Source organism: Camponotus floridanus, unplaced genomic scaffold (genome assembly GCF_003227725.1).
Source record: "Camponotus floridanus strain SB8 unplaced genomic scaffold, Cflo_v7.5 scaffold17, whole genome shotgun sequence".
Classification (NCBI taxonomy): domain Eukaryota; kingdom Metazoa; phylum Arthropoda; class Insecta; order Hymenoptera; family Formicidae; genus Camponotus; species Camponotus floridanus.
The window spans coordinates 2,522,693-2,545,511 of record NW_020229292.1 but is presented as its reverse complement, the minus strand read 5'-3'; the positions used below and the strand labels follow the sequence as shown (position 1 = coordinate 2,545,511).

Below are 22,819 nucleotides of genomic sequence, written 5' to 3'. Positions count from 1 at the left end.
GATGACTGACACACATAACTATACTTATTAAGCCATTTGTTCTATGTCATTTATTTTGTTTCTTCGAGCGTAAAGATATTGTATTCAGTAAGCACGATTGATAAGGAAGTAACTCATTTCTTTAGTCATTAAAGTATATATAAGCAATTTTCAGATTCGACGAAATACAAACAACATCATGTCGCTGACAACATACTTTTGTGCGGCTTTGCTGCTTGTTAGCAGTTCATCTGCTGAGATTTACGATAAGTTATGGTGAAACAACACTGTTCTCTATCAGATTACTCCGAAAAGTTTGTATGATACCAATGGTGATGGCATAGGCGATCTGAAAGGTAAATATATATCAATTGTTACTTGTTAATATGTATTACATAAGACAAAAAGAGAAGAATAAATGAATTAAAAAAGAAGATAAGAATATGAATGAAGAATAACAAATTATTATATTCATATATATGTTATAATTTTGTCCAATTAATTATTGCTAATTAATTATTGCTATTAATTATTGCTGTATTTAGTTCATTTTTGAATGCGTAGGTTTATTATTGATAAATAATAATACTAAAGTAAATAAGTTAAGTATGGAAACATGAACAAAACTTGAAATTTTGTTTTCTGATGTTATCAGGAATAACTTCAAAGTTTATATTACATCGTGGATAGTGGCATCGACGTGATCCGGTTGTTGCCCATATATTCGAGTCCTATGAAAAATTTTGGATGCGACATATCTAATTTTACAGAAATCGATCCAATTTTTACAATGGATGATTTCCATTCTCTCTTGACACAAGCTCATGAACTCGGCTTAAAAGTGCGGCGGTTTGCCTATATCATGATTTTTATATATAATATAATTTAATTGTGCATATTATGATCGTAATTAAATTTAGAGAATTATTGTTTTTTTTTAGTCTGTGTATTATATCGATGTTGTCGTTTTTTTTTTGTATGTAATTACTATGGTATTCTTATAGGTGATTCTTGACATTGTACCTAATCATTCGTCTGACAAGCACCCATGGTTCCAAAAGGCTCTTCAAGGTGATGAGAAATATAAGAATTATTATATGTTTGCAGAAGGTAAAAATAAAGATAACATAACTCCGCCCAATAATTGGATCAGTAGGATCGGTGGCCCCGCATGGACTTATGTAGATTCATTAGGAAAATTTTATCTTCATCAATTCGTTAAAGAACAGCCTGATTTGAACTACTCAAATCCTGACGTAGTGGAGGAGATGAAAGTAAGTTATAGATAAAAGTCCAGTTTTAAAATGTTGCTTTACCTTTCCTATTTCCCTTTCTCTATCTCGATGTATATATATATACATATATATATATATATATATATATATATATATATATATATTTCTGGGAGAAAACTTTCATCAAATTTCATCAAAATATGTTTCCGGTGATTCAGTTACATTAATTTCTTTACGTTTTCATAAAGAAACTATTGAGTTTAAAATTTCAATAAATTATGTTAATAAATCTTATCAGTATTATTAGTATATATCTAATAATAATTTTTATTTTTTTTATTCAATTAAAATGTTAAGTTATATTCTTTAATCTATTGCTTGAAATATCATCTTTCACATATATAATAAATATTTCATAAAATAAATTATAGCATTAATTAGTATTAATTTTTTTTTCATGTTAATGCATGTACATTTACATATTAATAATTTAATATTAATTTCATATTAATTCATCGTTTAATATTTTGTTATAGTATTACTGCAGCGATTAAAAATTTATTATTTAACCTAAATTATAAATTTTTTTAGGTTGCTTTTTATTTATATATTAATTATAATACATAATACATAATTATAATACATAATAGTTTCAGTGAAACTTTATAACTGCAAATTGAAATTTGAAATATAAATTTATATGAAAAAAAGTTTTATAACTAGAAAAATATATAAATAAATAAAAATGTATAAATAAAATGTATAAAACATCTTATACATTACAGCACTTCAGGCTTATTTTTACAACTCTTAATAATTTTTTCGACCACTTATAGAATATATTAAAATTCTGGTTAGATACGGGAGTAAACGGATTTAGCGTATATTCTGCCCCGTATATTTTTGAGGATAAAGAATTGCGGGATGAGCCTAGAAGTTATGTGACTGGTGTAACACCGCAAGATTACTTTTATTTGAATCATATTTACACCATGGATCAAGAACGTACTTACGAAATATTAAGACATTTGAGAACATTTATGGATAAATATGTTGATGAACGTAATGGAGTGCAAAAGGTCAATAAAGCAGTATTATTTTTTCAAATCTTTTGTGTTTAGTGAGAAAATATGTTCTTTTTAATTTCTTTAGATGTTGCTGATTGAAGCCGCTATCAATTTATCACATACAATAAAATATTATTCCGATTATACATTATCTTTAAATTTTGATTTGATTAAAAATGTGACTGTTAATTCGTCCGCGCATGATGTGAAAGAAGAAATCGACCTGTTTATAAACTCATTGCCGAGTGGTGAAGTCCCCAATTGGCTGGTATGTATTCACATGAAGTCATCATAATCTTAATGAAATGATTTCACTTTTTATTTAAATTTAGCAGATTCTATATTGTTCTATTTTACAATGTAAGGAAATTACAATTTAAAGAAAGAAGATTTCATAATTCTCATTTGTATTGTATGCCATGTATGTCGTATTATATAATTTTGTATTATATAATTTTGATCGTAACAATTTTATTCCATTAAAAATAGTTTATGATAACGGCATAATTTACTAAATGTACGATCATGAGAAATTTTTATCTAAATTTACAAAGTTATAAACTTTTATCACACATATTTTTACAAAGTTATAAACTTTTCTTAAAAAAATCGAAATTGTGCAAAAAAATTTCTTGCTATTTATTATTTACAATATATATGTAAAATAAATTCCCAAACATTTATATATAAGTCAGCAAAGACATACTTTTTCTAAAATATTTGCGTATATTTTGTATTTCAGGTAAAAGATTTTCATCAAAATGTTTAATTCTCGTATTCTAGTTACATTGATCTTATTTATAAGAATAATTGTGAAAAAATAGAACAGCATTTTAGATTTTTTGTCATCATCATGCATGTAAAAGTAGAAAATTTTTTTTTAATTATAAATAAAGTTGAAGTGTAATATGAACTATATTTTCTTAGTTGGGAACTCATGACCATCCCCGCGTAGCCTCGCGTTTTCCCGACAGAGTAGATCAAATGACCATGTTGTCAATGATTTTGCCGGGCATAGCAGTGACTTATTACGGCGATGAATTGGCATGGTAAACGATAACGATATATTCTATGCACAATCACAAGATCCCAAAGCGCGCAAAGAGCATTATGCGGTTGTATCTCGTGATCCAGAACTAACGCCATTCCAATGGAACGCTGAGAAGAACGCAGGTAGAAAACGAATCTTTGCGATTTACGCTGTACAAATTATTAATAATTAATGTAATTTTTAAATTTATTAATGTATTTCTAAATCTTAATCAATTATTCGTTACGGCAGCTTTTAGTACGGCAGATTCGACGTGGCTTCCGGTGAATTCAAACTATAAACAATTGAACTTAAAGGAAGAGATGGGTATTAAGAATTCGCACTATGATATCTACAAAAATTTAGCCCATTTGCACAGAAAGGAACCAGCACTTACCGAAGGAAGCTATACATTATTCATCATGAACGATGGTGCAGTCCTAGGTGTGGTCAGAAACAGCGGTGATCGTTACGTGCTGCTTCTGATTAACTACAAGGATGACATTTCTCAAGACGTTGATTTGTCAGATCATGATCTTGCGGAGACACTGAAACTCAAGGTTGCTTCCTCGGGCTCTCATTCTTCTTTAAAACAACAGTAAGATTTTTTAAATATTTTTTTAAATTTGTTCATACACATACTTATAAATATTATTAAATAATTATAATAGTCGAACTTTTTATTCGACAAAGAAAATATTTTAGAAATATTTGATGATATTTTAGAAACGTCTAATCACGTCACTTTATTAACTTTATTAACTTCATATCTCTTTATTAATTTTATTAAGTGCGTTTCATAATCAAATTTTAATAATTAGAAACACTTTTTACTCTAAAAAATAGTTGTATTATTTTAGGTATGTTAGATGACAAATTTTTATTTTTAATTAATTGCAATTATTTTTGTTATAGATATATTTTTTATTTAAAATATGTGTTACTAAATATATAATACAAAAAATAAATATATTACACAATTCATAAAAAAAGTCTTTTAGATTAAAAAAAACATATTTTATGCAAACATTATAAATATTGTATGGTAATGTTGACAGATTCTGTGTGTAGATATATGATTCATTTTTATATCTTTTGCAGGGTTGACGTGAAGAATATACATTTACCGGAGAAAGCCGCTGTAGTGTACACGTCTTTTAACATTCAATGAATATACTATTTTCATATCTAACCTCCGTACATATGATATTTGTAGTAGAGTAAACACTTTCTCTCGATTGTGTACTTATAAATTACAATATATCCTGCAATGAAAAATAATAAATAATTTTTTATTTAATTGTGTTACTTTTTAAAAATCTTTTTACAAATCCTTAAAAATCTTTTTACAAATCCTTAAAAATCCTTTTAAATCCTTTTAAATCTTTACAAAATTGTAACATATATAATTTAAACATCCATAACTTTAAATTTATGTTACATGTAATATTATTAACATAATATTAATATAATATTAATATTAATACAATATTATTAATATTAATTATAATATTATTATATATATGAAACTAACATTATATTTATGCTCTGATTACAGTTACTTTTAATCTTGAATTAATAAAAAAAAAATAAAATTCTTAATGTATTTAATGGATGTTGAAAAAGGAGGATACATCTGCCACATAATTTCTATGGCTAAATGAAAGTTATTCTAAACGGAGTATGTAAGGATGATTGAACTGGGAGCTTTATTCAGGAATGTTTGAATTTTTTTTAGATTAATAAGATCAAGTCTGATAGAGAAATCATCCGGAAATACAGGTTGATATGCGAGGAATTAGCGGACACTCATTGAGGTTTATCCAACTTATATCTGTCGCTAATAGGATCGGCTGCTGCTTGAGCCAGACGCCTCCGTGTTCATTAATTTTAGAGTTAACGAATTTTGAACGGAGTTCCTCTTTTCTTGTGGAAAAGAATTTTTAAAGCTTTAAGGGTCAATGAGAAATTTAAAATAAGAATTCTCGAAGGTATTCGGCATATAAAATGTAAAAAATGCACTTTGATTGCTGATATGCATAAAATTATATATAAAATTCATATGTAATTAATATATAAAAAATTATGCTATTTTAAAAAAAATGTATATATATATATATATATATAATTCTTTTTAAAAATACATAAAATTCTCTACTTTTCTAGATATTAAATATAATTCTAACTTTCAAAATACTGTATTACGTCGCAATTTTAAAATAAAAGTTGTTAGTTGATAGTTCAGTGTTTTTCAGCACTATATCAATTATAGTATATTATATACTAATAGTTTAGAGGATATTATATGGTGACATATTAATTTATAAAATTATCTGTCAATCGACGCACAGATAATGTTAAGTTGTATCTCACAGAGATCTGATAAGCGCACTATTCCAAACAATTCTCAATAATTGAGTCTTAATAAATCAGATTCTGCGCTTTTTACAAATTGATAACAGTATCCCGTTGAGTATCTCTCATGATCTCGCAACTTAAAATTCAATGATCATTCGTTACGTCAATGATCATTCATAATATTAGTATATTATAATTATAATAATTGAAAAAATTATATTTGAAATAATATGCTTATCATATCTTTACGATATCACGTATCATTGCCACGTTTATTGCCACGTATATATTAACGAACCGTTACCATTTTGTATTTTATGGTTAATGTTGATGATTAATAAAAATTCTGTCACTTATACAGACATTGTCATTAATTCTGCGATTTTTTTAACATTAGGCATTTATCGCAGTAATTGATTGATGACTATGAAGAAGTCACACAGCTGTAATAAATAATAAAGCCATTAGTTTTATTTTTTTCTTTTCGAGAATAAAGATATTGCACAAACATTTATTAAGCATAACTGATAAGGAAGTAGCTGATTTTTTAGTCATTAAATTTAGCCATTATATATATATATATATATATATATATATATATATATATATATATAAGTAATTTTTATATTCGACTAGTACAAACGGCATCATGTCGTTGACAACATGCTTATGTGCGTTTCTGCTGCTGCTCAGCAGTTCATCTGCAGAGATTTTCAATAAATCGTGGTGGAACAACACTATCCTTTATCAGATTTATCCGAAGAGTTTTTATGATTCCAATGCCGATGGCGTAGGCGATCTGAAAGGTAAGCATATGTCAGTCGTTATTTGTTAATAAGTATAAAATAAGAAGAAAATAATGAATGAATTAAACAGAACAGAAGATGATAAGAACGAAAAATAAAAAATTATTACATTCGCATAATTATCTATTCGATTAATTATTTCTAATTATATTTAGTTAATTTCCAATGAACCTGTGTATGTTTATTATTAAAAAATATTAATGCTAAAGTAACTTAAGCCAAATATATTGGCAAAATTTGAAATTGTATTCTATGATGTTTTAGGAATAATTTCAAAACTATACTATATCGCTGATTCCGACGTCAATGCGATTTGGTTGTCGCCCATATATTTGAGTCCTATGGCCAATTCTGGATACGACATATCTAATTTTACGGAAATTGATCCAATTTTTGGTACAATGGATGATTACAAGGCTCTCTTGGTGGAAGCTAAGAAACTCGGTCTAAAAGTGCGGCAATTTTCCTATATCACGATTTTATATAACTTGATTGCTAATATTATGATCATAATTTAATGTAGAAAAGTACTGGTTTTTTTCGGCCTATGAAATATATCGATATCGTCGTCTTTTTGTTTGTACGTTTATTTTATTATTCTTATAGGTAATCCTGGATTTTGTACCTAATCATACGTCTGACGAGCACATATGGTTCCAAAAAGCTCTTCAAGGCGATGAGAAATATAAAGAATATTATATTTGGGCAGAAGGTAAAAATAAAGATTTCAAAACACCACCTAATAATTGGCTCAGTGTATCCGGTGGCCCCGCGTGGACTTATGCCGATTCACTAAAACGGTGGTATCTTCATCAATTCGAATATACACAGCCTGATTTGAATTATTCAAATCCTGCCGTAGTGGAGGAGATGAAAGTAAGTTACAGAGAAAAGCTCAGTTGTTCTAAAATGTTGCTAATATACAGGGTGTCCCATTTTATTCTTGTCAGTCAAATATTTCGATATTACATAGAGTTAGAAAAAAATGTTTTAGACAAAAGTTGTATGGTTTGAAGGGGGCCATAAGATGATGCCATTGGTTTGACCTTGAAAAGTCGATATTTGACGAAAATAAACTGAGACACCTTGTATATTGAATTTCCGGAACAAAACGTTCATGAAAAATGTGTCTGATTTTCCAGTCACATTAATTTTATTTGTGATTTTATAAAAAAATTATCGCATTTATAATTTCAATAAATTATGTTAATAAATTTTATCAGTATTATTAGTAGATGCAATCCAATAAAACTCTTATTATTTCTATTAATGTGTTTGAAACGTTTAATATATTCTTTAACTTATTGCTCGAAATATCATCTTCTATATACGTAATATGTTATACAATAAATTATGTCATAATTTATTAGCATTAATAGTTTGCACATTAATTCATTGTTTAACTTTTTTATCCGTATTTTTATCTCGATTAAAAATTTATTATTTAATTTAGATCATAAATTTTTTCAAATAGCTTCTTATTTTGCACATGAAAGTTTTAGTGAAAATTTATAACCGCATGTTGAATTTGAAATGTAAATTTATGTAAAAAAACAAAGTTTTATATAACCAGAAAGATAAAGGAAAGCGTATAAAATCTTTCACACATTATAACACTTATTCTTACAATTTACAACTTCCAATGATTTTTTTGACGGATTATAGAATATATTGACATTCTGGTTGGATACCGGAATAGACGGATTCCGCGTAGATTCCGCCGCATTTATTTTTGAGGATAAAAAATTGCGAGATGAGCCTAGAAGTAATGCGGCTGGTGAAACACCGCAAGATTACGAGTACTTGAATCACATTTATACCACTGATCAAATAGCTTCTTATGAGCTATTTGGAAGTTGGAGAAAATACCTAGATGAATATGCTGATCAACATAATCAAGATCAAAAGGTCAATAAAGCAACATTATTTTCTCAAATCTATATGTTTTTAAACTTATGACTTAAAAAATGTGCTTTTTCTAATCTTTTTAGTTACTGGTGATGGAGGCGTATACCAGTTTTCCACATACGATTGAATATTATAACTATAGTGTGTTGCCTTTCAATTTCGAGTTCATTATAAATGTGACTGCTAAATCGTCCGCGAAATATTTCAAAGAAAAAATCGATCTCTGGATAAACTCAATACCACATGATGAAGTCTCCAATTGGGTGGTGCGTATTCACACGTCATTATAATTTTAATGAAAAAATTTTACTTCTTCTTTTTGATGAAATTTAACAGAATCTATGTTGTTCTAATTATAATGTAAAGGAAGCGTTTTATAATTCTTATTTATATGTATTGAGAAAAAAATTTGGTTGCATTAATTAGAAATATGATCAATTTAATCAGTATATCTGTTAGAAAATAGACAGAACTTTTTTAAGAATCACAATTCCTTTAAGAATTATCAGATGAGTATGATTAATTTTTTTCTGTTAAAAGTTTATCAAATTTTCTTGGTAATAAAACTAAATTAAAAAAATGACATCACTCTGTTCATGTTTATTTAATATAACAAAAAGTTTTATAGATCCAATTAGAAAATATTAATCAAATCCTTATAAAAAGTCTATTAAACATTCTAGTTATCTAGTTATCTAGTTATCTAGTTATATAAAAAATCGAGTCTTATCATGATAAAAAGAACTTCTACTTAATTTCTACTTAATTTAATCATTATATCTTGTCTTGTTGGTACAGTCAAAGTGATTTTTCTTAGTGTGGAATATTATATGTATATGTCATACTATAATTTTTTGAAGATAAATATTATTCTATTAAAAATAATTTTTAAGAAAGGAATAGAATTTAAATACGAGAGATTTTTATTTAAATTTTTATATAGTTATAAATTTTTATCGGATACAGATTTATAAAACTTTTCTAAAAAAAGTCCAAGTTGTAAAATCCGCTCTTCATTATTTTCTCTATATAAGATGAAATTGCTAAAAATCTATACATATATGTATATGTTACAAAAGTTTAGTTTTTTCTAAAATGTCGTCATATATGTTGTATTTCTGGTAGAATTTCATCAAAATGTTTAATTCTCGTATTCTAGTTACATTGATCTTACTTATAAAAATAAATGTAACAAATAGAACAATATTTCAAATTTTTCTGTTATCATCATGTTTTATATAAATGGGAAATTTATTTTTTTTCAATAATAAATATATTGAAATGTAATATAAATTATATTTTCTTAGTTGGGAAATCCTGACAATCGACGCGTAGCTTCGCGTTTTCCCGGCAGATTGGATCAAATGACCATGTTGTCCATGATTTTGCCGGGAATGACATTGACCTATAACGGCGATGAAATCGGTATGGTGGACACGGATATATCTTGGAAGGAAACGCAAGATCCCAAAGCGTGTAACGCGGGCAAAGATCATTATGCCGCTATATCTCGCGATCCAGAACGAACGCCATTCCAATGGAGTGCGGAAGAGAACGCAGGTAGAAGACGAATCTTTGCGATTTATAATGTTCAATTGATTAATAATGTATTTCTAAATCTTAATCAATTAATTATTAATTATGGCAGGTTTTAGTACGGCGGACTCGACGTGGCTTCCGGTGAATCCAAATTATAAAGAGTTGAACTTGGAGCGAGAGATACGTAGTGATGAATCGCACTATAAAATCTATAAATCCTTAGCCTATCTGCATCGAAAGGAACCAGCGCTTACCCAAGGAAGCTATACATCGTTCACAACAAACAATAATACAGTTCTGGGTGTGATCAGAAGCAGCGATGCTCGCACCGTGCTACTTCTGATTAATTTCGAGGATGACATCTCTCAAACAGTTGATTTGTCAGATTATAATCTTCCAGCAATAATGAAACTAAAAGTTGCTAGCTTGGGTTCTCGTTCTTCTCTAAAAGAATGGTACGATTTTGTTGAATACTATTTTAAAATTGTTATACACATACTTATAACTATAAATATTATGAAATAATTATAATAAAATTTTTTATTCGACAACGAAGATGATTTTTTTAGAAACGTCAAATCAACATCACTTATAGTTTTATCAACAAGTAACCGTTTCTTAGTCAAATTTATAATTATAAGCACTTTTCATTTTCTAAAAAATATTTTTTTATATTTTTAAAAGTGTTAGATAACAAATTTTTGTTTTTAATTAATTGCAATTCGAGATTTTGTTTTATTTACGATATTTTATTTAAAACATATGTTAATAAATGTATAATTATATACATATATAATTTATAAAAAAATCTTTTTTAGATTTTGCAAGAAAAAATATCTTATGCAAACATTGTACTATTATAAATATTGCCTGATGATGTTGGCAGATGCAGATAATTCATTTCTATATTTCTTTTTTGCAGGGTTGACAAAAAAAATATATATTTACCTGAGAAAGCCGCTTTAATATATACGTCTTTCAATATTCAATAAATATACTACCTTTGAAGTACATATTTAAATAGAAATTTTTTCAATTGTATATTTATAAATTGTAATATTTCCTGGAATAAAAAATAATAAATAATACTTTATTTAACTATGATTTACTTTTTAACAAGTATTCTTACAAAATTATAACATATACATATAAATATTTGTAACATATACATTTAAATGTATGTATTTAAATATATATTGTAACATATACATTTAAATATCTATAATTTTAATTTTATGTTACATATAATATTGTTAATATAATATTAATATAATATTAATATAATATTAATATAATATTAATATAATGTTAATTTTTAATATAATATTAATTTAATGTTAATATAATATTAGTATTAATATTATAATCTCTAATTTATATATTATTGAATTCTGTTGCATTACTTTTTCAAGAATACGAAATTATATATCATTATATGTATATATTTTATTACATATTAATATGTAATTGTTAATGAATTAAGTATACTGAACATATTAACATTTTTAATTAAATAATTAAATCAGATACAAAATCTTTTAAAATCGTATTAATAAAAATATATTATTATTTTGCTGTTTAAATTTAGTATTATCATTTTTTATGATTAAATAACGGAAAATATAATTTTGTGTAACTTATTTTTATAAAAATTTTTTAAAACGTATTTTATTTATCTCGTAATTATACATTCATCAGACTGTTACATCCAGAAAAGAATGGGTCAAGAGTGTAACGTTCGTACTGTCTTGAAATCACGCGATATGTGGGTTCGAATGAATTGTAAGGTCTACAAACAAGTAAACAACTGTTAAGAGTTGCTTATGCTGCTTTGCTTGCACGTTTATTTGGTGATTTTTTGAAAAAGGGATTCTCCCTTTTCAAGAGAATCTGATTTTTTTACGCGGAATGTGACAAAATCCAATCTTTATGACTGGGAATGGGAGCGAGTTGTATAATTATAATAATGTAATACCTAAAAACTTACCTTTTTAAAAAAAAATAAAAAAGGGCGCCAAATACGCATTAATTATATCAAACTATTGTGTGTATTGTCTACAAAAATAGTGATATAAAAATATTGCGCCAACTAAGGATAAAAGCATGTGTTTAAATATAAATATCTTAATATTGAAGACCGTGTTATAGTAGTTTTAAATTCCAAATATAATAATATTCAAAAATTAAAAAATTTATTTTAAATTTTATTTAAATTTATTTTTAAAAAATGAAAACTGAAAATTAATAATTAAAATAAAACGAAAAAGTAAAAAAATTTTAATTAAAAGAACCTGGCTTTGTCAACTTTATTATATATTGTTTCGCTTAGAAATATTGTTAAATTATCAAATGTAACTCAACATAAATTAATTAAAGAAACTAAGTAATTAAATTTAATGTTAGACTAATTTAATGTTAGACTAATAATTAGAATTAATAATTAGAATATGTGCTAATTTTTATTAACAGCATCAAGTTTTTTTAATTGAAATTATTTTTTAAAGTTGTTATCTATTATTTAACTTGTCACTGCTCAAAACACGGTTAATTAATGACACATATGTTACTAATGACACATGTCATTAATATCACAAGTAATCTTCTGTCGAAAGTAGGAACTATACGTTTCCTCTTTCTATGTGTTGTGCATGTACACGTGTATTGATGATGATGATAAAGACATTTCTTAAATAAAAATTTCCATTTCACGATTTTGCATCATGATATCTCCGTTCATAAAACACGCAGAACGAAAATAAAAATACTTTTTTTATACAATTCAAATTTTTATACAATTCATTGGCTTTATCGATTAAACCTAGTAAAATTTCGATCCGTTATTGAGGTCTGATAATCTGAAGATCAGGATAAACTCTCATTTGTCCGATTCGTGTGTAGACTCTGCGTGAACTTGATGCAAGGCACCCTTTGTGTCTCTTGATTGGATGTGTCATAATTTTTACTTGCAAAATTTTTTTTATTCTTCTTCACTTTCATAAATTTACGCTACCTTACATTAAAATTTATTATTTCCAACTTTCTCTAAGTTAGAGTTAAGCTTAGAGCAAACTTGTGTATAACAATCATCATCCTCATCAATAGATTTATTTTTGCAAACAAATATTTAAAAAATGTTCATCTTTATCAATATTTTTTTAATAATAGAAATTTAATATATATAGTTATATTTACTATATATAATTTAAAACATATTTAAAACATATTTATTTTCTGCTGCAACTTTGCACAGCAAATTTATAATATACTTGACGGACTGTTGGAAGCAGCGCGCTTGCTAGATCTCCGCGGGAGATTGTAATTTGGTGCCACCTGTGCGTCGAGAAATAAATTTTTATAACGTAATGCGTCATAATTCGTAATACATTGTTATCATCGCGCTGAAGAAGACTCAAAAGATAATCCGAAACGTTTGCTTTTCATTATTGTAATTTTAAATTTGAAATAAACCAATAAAAAGTAAAAAAGAAGAAACTGTTGTTTCTTCCCTGCGCACCAATCATCGCGCTGTGGCTCTTATGTGCCAATTTCGATTTAATTTCTAATTATTTGAATCAAATTCCAAATTATTAAAACATATAATAAATGATATATTATAATAAAATTATGTTTAAGAAAAATAAAAAAAAACAGGAAAATGTTTTAATCGAAACAAAGTATTAAAATAAGATAAATATAGATGTACAGGGTGTATCTTAAAAAGCTTGCACTAAGCAAATAACGTTATTCCTGAGATTAAAAACCAAGTCCTGAACTATTTTTTTCCAAGATTCATTAAATAATTAATTAGATTTAAGTATTAAAAAGATTTCTGAAAAGATAAATTGTTTAAAAATTAACATGAAACAGTTTATTTTTTTGCTCATCCAAATCTTCATATGTTGATAACGAGGAAGTTTGTCCTTTTATTGGCGCAACTTTATTCATTAATTACTGCTTTATTAAGCATTATGGAAAAAAATTTCAGGACTTTTCGACTCGGTTTTTAATCAGGAATAACGATATTTGCTTAGTGGGAGCTTTTTAAGATACACTATGTATAAGTAATATAATATAAAGAAATAAAAGCATATTTACACGCACTGAGAAAGGATCAAAAGATAATCCGAAACGTTCGCTTTTTATTATTATAATTTTAATTTTGAAATAAACCAATAATAAAAAATAAAAAAGAAGAAATTATTGTTTCTTCTCTGCGCACCAACTATCGCGCTGTGGCTCTTATGTGCCATTTCGATTTAATTTTTAATTATTTGTCAAATTCCAAATTATTAAAACATATAATAAATGATGTATTATAAAAAAATTATGTCTAAGAAAAATAAAAAGAAAAAACAGGAAAATTTTTTAATTGGAACAAAGTATTAAAATAAGATAAATATAGATATATAAGTAATACAATATGAAGAAATAAAAGCATATTGACACCTATCAAAAATTCTAAAAATATAAATAAAATGATATAATTCTTTAGTAACTTTTCATTTTAAATAAGTCTAACAAAAACGACTTTCTTTAATATATAAAAAACATTTTTATATTTAAATATCTGTTTATTCGATAAAATCAATCTTAAAAATTCACTAATATATGTTCGTTTATATTCATATTCTTTATATTCATATTCTCGTGTACATGTTTCTGATATTAGCTGCGACAAGAACAATCATATTTCGCGACTACGCGAGTCCTACGAGGATTTTTAACAGAGAAGAACTGTTTAGAAAAATCGTATTACAGATAGCGATATACGATCTAGCTGCCTTAATTAAATGTTTTTGATTCGTTCGTTCGCTTTTAATATATATGTATAATGTTAATATATATGTATAATATATATATATGTATAATGTTAATATATATGTATAATATTTAATATATATGTATAATGTTAATATATATGTAGTATATATGTATAATGTACACAATACAATTTAATAAAAATAAATGCTATATAAAAGAGCATTGGAAAAAGCAGGCTAAATTCATATAAACATACATATCTCAAATTCCAGAACTTCTACGAAGATACCTGTCGCATGTTTAGGCACAATATTACGCTATATACTTTTATACTGCCTATCATTGTAATGCGGATCACGAATTCCGTACAAAATTCAAAATATATCTTCGCATTACGAGAGTAAAAACGCGAAATTATTCATTATATTAATAATATGTTCATTATGTTCAATTGTTCAATATGTTTTTTATCCTGCAAAAATTAAGGAATTGCCAATTGCCAACCGTTGAAAATTTTCCCAAACAAAGGCTTGAAAGACACTGAAGGTCTTCAAATGAACGATCGACCAAATTTTCTTTAAATAAAGTTTTTAAAGAAATGCATTTTAATTTTGTAAACTAAATCTAAGATTTGTAAGATTGTATGAGCCTAGAAATATTTTAAATGTGGTAATACACATGATTATAATAAAATAAGCTTCCAAAGTCGCGCTTAAATGCAATCCTTGTGTTACTTTTGAATTTAATTTAAAACTATACGACACATCACAGATCATAAATTATGGTAATTTCCGATTCCTCATTGTACAAATAATGTTATTATTGATAAAGATTCTGTCATTTATATAGATTCATTGTCATTAATTTTGCGATCTTTCCATGAAATTTTAGTTATCTATCGCAATAATTGATAAATGACTATGAAAAAGTCATACAGCAGCAGTAATCAATCTATTTGTTCTATGCATGTCAATTATTTGTTTTTCTCAAGCGTAAAAATATTGCAACATTTATTAAGCATGATCGAAGAAAATTAATTTTAAAAAATAAGAAGATAACTGATTTTCAGAGTCATGAATGTATATATAAGCATTTTCAGATTCGACAAATGCAAACGGCAATTATGTCGCTGACAACAAGTTTATGTGCGTTACTGCTGCTGCTCAGCAGTTCATCTGCAGAGATTTTCAATAAGTCGTGGTGGAACAGCACTGTCTTCTATCAGGTTTATCCGAAAAGTTTCTATGATTCCAATGGTGATGGCGTAGGCGATCTAAATGGTAAATATGTCAATCGTTATTTGTTAATATATATCGCATAAGATAAGAAGAGAAGAATAAATGAATTAAAAAAAAAAATAAGAATGAAGAATAAAAAATTATTACATTTATATATATGTTATAATTTTATTGATTAATTATTGCTAATTATATTTAATTAATTTCCGAGTGTGTAGGTTTATTATTGATAAATATTAATGGTAAAATCAATAAGTCAAGTATAGCAACATGAGCAAAATTTGAAATTTTGTTTTCCGATGTTCAGGAATAACTTTAAAGCTCCAGTATGTCAAGAATAGTGGCATCAACGCGATATGGTTGTCGCCCATATTTTCGAGTCCTATGGCTGATGGTGGATACGACATATCTAATTTTACGGAAATCGCTCCAATATTTGGTACACTAGAAGATTTTGAGAAACTTGTGATGAGAGCTCATAAACTCGGCCTAAAAGTGCGGCAGTCTGCCTACATGATTTTTTATATATAATATAAAATAATTTTATGTCAATCAATTAATTTATTCCAATCATAATTTTTATATATAATATAATTTGATTGTTCATATTATGATAATTAAATGTAGAGAATTATTAATTTTTTTTTATAGTTACTTTATCATTCCTATAGGTTGTCCTCGATTTCGTACCTAACCATACGTCTGACCAGCACCCATGGTTCCAAAAGGCTCTTCAAGGCGATGAGAAATATAAGGAATATTATATATGGGCAGACGGTAAAAATAAAGATGACAAAACACCTCCTAACAACTGGCTCAGTCTATTTAATATTCCCGCATGGACTTATGTTCCTTCATTAAAGCAATGGTATCTTCATCAATTCGGTACAATACAGCCGGATTTGAACTACTCAAATCCGGAGGTAGTAGAGGAGATGCGAGTAAGTTTCAAAGAAAAATTCGATTATTCTAAAATGTTGTTATATATATTGTGTTTCCGGAAGAAGACTTTCATTAAAATATTTTTGTTTCTGGTGTTCCAGTCACATTAATATTATTTGTGTTTTAATAAAAAAAATTATTGTGTTTATAATTTTAATAAATTAGGTTAATAAATCTTGTCAGTATTATTAGTATAAAAACTAATATAATAATTTTTATTATTTCTATTAATTCAAAATGTTTAATATATTCTTTAACTTATTACTTGAAACACGATCTTACACACATATGTGTTACAAAATAAATTATATTATAATTTATTAATATTAATAGTTTGCATATTAATTCATTCTTTATTATATTGTTATCGTATTTATGCTTCAATTAAAAATTTATTATTTAATCTAGATTATAAATTTCTCAGATTTTAATTTATGTATATAAAAGTTTCAGTGAAAATTTATAACCGTAAATTGAATTCCAAATATAAATTTATGTTTAAAAACAAAGTTTTAACCAGAAGAATATATTAAGAAAGCGTATAAAGCATCTTGGACATTACAGCTCTTTAAGCTTATTCTTACAACTCTTAATGTTTCTTTTTCGATCGGTTATAGAACGCACTGAAATTCTGGTTGGATAAAGGAGTAGATGGATTCCGCGTAGATTCTGCCCCGTATATTTTTGAGGATAAAGAATTGCGAGATGAGCCTAGAAGTTATGCGCCTGATTCCACGCCGGATCAGTATACCTATTTAGAGCCTATTTACACTGCTGATCTAAAACCTACTTACGAGCTATTTGGAAGTTGGAGAAAATACCTAGATGGATATGCTGATGAACGTAATCTAGATCAAAAGGTCAATAAAGCAATATTATTCTTTCAAATCTATATGTTTTTGAACTTACGACTTATTGATTTAGAAAATGTGCTCTTTCTAATTTCTCTAGATGTTAGTGATGGAGACGTACAGCAGTTTAGAACATACATTAGAATATTATGACTATGATGTGTTGCCTTTCAATTTCCTATTTATTACAAATGTCACTAATAGCTCAACCGCAACAGATTTCAAAAACACAATAGACCTCTGGATAAACTCAGTACCATATGGTAAAAGCAACAATTGGGTGGTGCGTATTTACACGAAATCATCATAATAAAAAGATTATTTTATTTCTTCCTTTTGATGAAATTTAACAGATTTTCTATTGTTCTAACTTAATTACTTTATATAAAAAAAGCTTTATAATTTTTATTTATATTGAATATTTTGTAAGCATTGCATTATACAATTGTGAAAATAAATATTTTATTCCATTAGAAATAGTTTAAAAAAACGGCAGAATTTATTACATCTGGAATCATGAAAAATTTTTACTTAAATTTACAATGTTATAAATTTTTATCGCATACATTTTTAAAAACTTTTCTTTTTGAAAAAGAAAAATCCAAGTTGTACATATTTTTGTTTTCTCTCTCTCTCTCTCTTTCTCTCTCTCTCTCTCTCTCTCTATATATATATATATATATATATATATATATATATATATAAGATGAATTGAGAATATAATCTATATATAAATCAGTTACAAAGGCTTAATATTTTCCAAAATGTTGTTGTATTGTATGTTGTATTTTTGGTAAAAGATTTTTATTCAAATGCTTAATTCTCATATTCTACAATAGTTACATGGATCTTATTCATAAAAATAAACGTGACAAATACAATAGAATCTCAGATTTTGTATTATGTTATATAAAAATAGGAAATTTATTTTTTTCAATTATAAATGAAGTTTAAATAATATGAATTTAATATGAAAGTAATATTTTTTCAGTTGGGAAATCATGACAGGCCACGCGTAGCCTCGCGTTTTCCAGGCAGATTGGATCAAATGACCATGTTGTCCATGATTTTGCCGGGCATGGCAGTGACTTATAACGGCGACGAAATCGGTATGGTGGACGACAGGAATATATCCTGGGCGGATACACAAGATCCCTTAGCTCGCATCGCGGGCAAAGATCATTATGCGGCTATATCTCGCGATCCAGAACGAACGCCATTCCAATGGAGTGCCGAAGAGAACGCAGGTAGAAGATGAATCTTTGCGATTTATAATGTTTAATTAATTAATAATGTATTTCTAAATCTGAATCAATTAATTATTCGTTTCGGCAGGTTTTAGCACGGCAAATTCGACGTGGCTTCCGGTGAATCCAAACTATAAGACGTTGAACTTGCAGGCAGAGGAGCGTAGTTATCAATCACACTATAAAATCTATAAAACCTTAGCCTATTTGCACCGAAAGGAACCAGCGCTTACCCAAGGAAGCTATGCATCGTTCACGACGAACAATGGTACAGTTCTGGGTGTGATCAGAAGCAGCGATGATCGCACCGTGCTACTTCTGATTAATTTCGACGATTACATCCCTCAATTTGTTGATTTGTCAGATCAAGATCTTCCGAAACAATTGAAACTTCAGGTTTCTTGCTTTGGAACTCATTCTTCTCCAAAACAACGGTAAGGCTTTTTAAGTACTTTTTTAAAATTGTTTTTACACATACTTATAACTATAAATCTTATGAAGTAATAGTAAAACTTTTTATTCGATAACGAGAATGATTTCTTTAGAAACGTTTAGCATCACTTGTAGTTTTATTAACAAAAATATGTTTCTTGTTAGTCAAATTTAAAAATTATAAACACTTTTCACTCTTTGAAAAATATGCTTTTATATTTTTAAAAGTGTTAGATAACAAATTTTGTTTTTAATTGATTGCAATTATAAGTATTGTTTGATTTCCGTTGTTTGATATTTATTTAAACCATATGTTGCTAAATGTATAATTATATACATATATAATTTATAAAAGAATCTCTCTTAGGTTTTTCAAAAAAAATATACTTTATGCAAACTATTATGCTATAAGCATTGTCTGGTGATGTTGACAAATTCAGATAATTTATTTTTATATATCTTTTGCAGGGTTAACATAGATAATATATATTTACCCGAGAAAGCAGCTGTAGTGTACACGTCTTTAAACATTCAATGAATATGCTACCTTCGAAGCACGTATTTAAATAGCAACTTTGTCGACTATGCTTTTAAAAATTATAATATTTCCTACAACGTAATTTTACTATGCTTTTAAAAATTATAATATTTCCTGCAATAAAAAATTAAAAAAAATACTTCATTTAATTGTGACTTTTTTAAAAGTATCCTCACAAAATTGAAACGTATATAATTTAAACACTTATAATATTAATTTTCTATGTATTATAATTTTCAATTTATATATTATTAAATTTTGTTGCATTATCTTCAGGAAATAGAAATTATACACACGCATTATACGCATTTAATTACATTAATATTTTATTTTATTTGTAGATATATTTTAATAATTGTTAATATATTTTAAATATATTGTATATGTTATATATTAACATTTTTAATTAAATATTTGGATATATCCTGGACGGATGCACAAGATCCCTTAGCTCGCATCGCGGGCAAAGATCATTATGCGGCTATATCTCGCGATCCAGAACGAACGCCATTCCAATGGAGTGCGGAAGAGAACGCAGGTAGAAGACGAATCTTTGCGATTTATAATGTTTAATTAATTAATAATGTATTTCTAAATCTGAATCAATTAATTATTCGTTTCGGCAGGTTTTAGCACGGCAAATTCGACGTGGCTTCCGGTGAATCCAAACTATAAGACGTTGAACTTGCAGGCAGAGGAGCGTAGTTATCAATCACACTATAAAATCTATAAAACCTTAGCCTATTTGCATCGAAAGGAACCAGCGCTTATCCAAGGAAGCTATGCATCGTTCACGACGAACAATGGTACAGTTCTGGATGTGATCAGAAGCAGCGATGCTCGCACCGTGCTACTTCTGATTAATTTCGAGGATGACATCTCTCAAACAGTTGATTTGTCAGATTATAATCTTCCAGCAATAATGAAACTAAAAGTTGCTAGCTTGGGTTCTCGTTCTTCTCTAAAAGAATGGTACGATTTTGTTGAATACTATTTTAATATTGTTATACACATACTTATAACTATAAATATTATGAAATAATTATAATAAAATTTTTTATTCGACAACGAAGATGATTGTTTTAGAAACGTCAAATCAACATCACTTATAGTTTTATCAACAACAGTTTCTTAATCAAATTTATAATTATAAGCACTTTTCACTTTCTAAAAAATACTTTTTTATATTTTTAAAAGTGTTAGCTAACAAATTTTTGTTTTTAATTAATTGCAATTAGAGATTTTGTTTTATTTACGATATTTTATTTAAAACATATGTTAATAAATGTATAATTATATACATATATAATTTATAAAAAAATCTTTTTTACATTTTGCAAGAAAAAATAACTTTTGCAAACATTGTATTATTATAAATATTGCCTGATGATGTTGGCAGATGCAGATAATTCATTTTGATATTTCTTTTTTGCAGGGTTGACAAAAAAAATATATATTTACCTGAGAAAGCCGCTTTAATATATACGTCTTTCAATATTCAATAAATATACTACCTTTGAAGTACATATTTAAATAGAAACTTTTTCAATTGTATATTTATAAATTGTAATATTTCCTGTAATAAAAAATAATAAATAATACTTTATTTAACTATGATTTACTTTTTAACAAGTATTGTTACAAAATTATAACATATAAATACATATAAATATTTGTAAAATATACATTTAAATATATGTATTTAAATATATACAATTGTAACATATACATTTAAATATCTATATCGTTAATTTTTAATATAATATTAATTTAATGTTAATATAATATTAGTATTATTAATATATTTACATATTATATATTAATATTATAATCTCTAATTTATATATTATTGAATTCTGTTGTATTATTTTTTCAAGAATACGAAATTATATATCATTATATGTATATATTTTATTACATATTAATATGTAATTGTTAATGAATTAAGTATACTGAACATATTAACATTTTTAATTAAATAATTAAATCAGATACAAAATCTTTTAAAATCGTACTAATAAAAATATATTATTATTTTGCTGTTTAAATTTAGTATTATCATTTTTTATGATTAAATAACGGAAAATATAATTTTGTGTAACTTATTTTTATAAAAATTTTTTAAAACGTATTTTATTTATCTCGTAATTATACATTCATCAGACTGTTACATCCAGATCAGAAAAGAATGGGTCAAGAGTGTAACATTCGTACTGTCTTGAAATCACGCGATATGTGGGTTCGAATGAATTGTAAGGTCTAAACAAGTAAACAACTGTTTAGAGTTGCTTATGCTTTGCTTGCACGTTTATTTGGTGATTTTTTGAAAAAGGGATTCTCCCTTTTCAAGAGAATCTGATTTTTTTACGCGGAATGTGACAAAATCCAATCTTTATGACTGGGAATGGGAGCGAGTTGTATAATTATAATAATATAATACCTAAAAACTTACCTTTTTAAAAAAAAATAAAAAAGGGCGCCAAATACGCATTAATTATATCAAACTATTGTGTGTATTGTCTACAAAAATAGTGATATAAAAATATTGCGCCAACTAAGGATAAAAGCATGTGTTTAAATATAAATATCTTAATATTGAAGACCGTGTTATAGTAGTTTTAAATTCCAAATATAATAATATTCAAAAATTAAAAAATTTATTTTAAATTTTATTTAAATTTATTTTAAAAAAATTTTTTAAAAAATGAAAACTGAAAATTAATAATTAAAATAAAACGAAAAAGTAAAAAAATTTTAATTAAAAGAACCTGGCTTTGTCAACTTTATTATATATTGTTTCGCTTAGAAATATTGTTAAATTATCAAATGTAACTCAACATAAATTAATTAAAGAAACTAAGTAATTAAATTTAATGTTAGACTAATAA

General features: G+C 26.4%; 2 protein-coding genes and 1 pseudogene across 4 annotated transcripts; all 3 read left to right on the top strand.

Moving 5' to 3' along the window:
- Positions 1 to 255: 255 nt before the first annotated feature.
- Positions 256 to 21,451, top strand: LOC105257849 (maltase 1-like). Of its 3 annotated transcripts, XM_025407289.1 has the most exons (9): positions 15,759 to 15,963; positions 16,229 to 16,416; positions 16,593 to 16,862; positions 17,481 to 17,723; positions 17,815 to 17,997; positions 18,706 to 18,865; positions 20,374 to 20,469; positions 20,558 to 20,903; positions 21,367 to 21,451. In XM_025407289.1, the coding sequence occupies exons 1-9, from the start codon at positions 15,792 to 15,794 to the stop codon at positions 21,434 to 21,436; spliced, it is 1,728 nt and encodes a 575-aa protein (XP_025263074.1). In that variant the 5' UTR covers positions 15,759 to 15,791; the 3' UTR covers positions 21,437 to 21,451. The 3 variants fall into 3 exon arrangements, with proteins under 3 accessions (XP_025263075.1, XP_025263074.1, XP_025263073.1); XM_025407290.1 differs by lacking the exons at positions 15,759 to 15,963; positions 20,374 to 20,469; positions 20,558 to 20,903; positions 21,367 to 21,451 and adding exons at positions 256 to 335; positions 19,050 to 19,395; positions 19,862 to 20,053 and having other exon boundaries at positions 18,706 to 18,961; XM_025407288.1 differs by lacking the exons at positions 20,374 to 20,469; positions 20,558 to 20,903; positions 21,367 to 21,451 and adding exons at positions 19,050 to 19,395; positions 19,862 to 20,053 and having other exon boundaries at positions 15,760 to 15,963; positions 18,706 to 18,961.
- On the top strand, positions 648 to 4,581 carry LOC105252920 (annotated as a pseudogene).
- LOC105252919 (maltase 1-like) lies at positions 6,295 to 10,990 on the top strand. The gene is made up of 8 exons (XM_025407292.1): positions 6,295 to 6,475; positions 6,740 to 6,927; positions 7,082 to 7,351; positions 8,141 to 8,383; positions 8,467 to 8,649; positions 9,691 to 9,943; positions 10,032 to 10,377; positions 10,845 to 10,990. The coding sequence occupies exons 1-8, from the start codon at positions 6,319 to 6,321 to the stop codon at positions 10,912 to 10,914; spliced, it is 1,710 nt and encodes a 569-aa protein (XP_025263077.1). The 5' UTR covers positions 6,295 to 6,318; the 3' UTR covers positions 10,915 to 10,990.
- Positions 21,452 to 22,819: the final 1,368 nt, after the last annotated feature.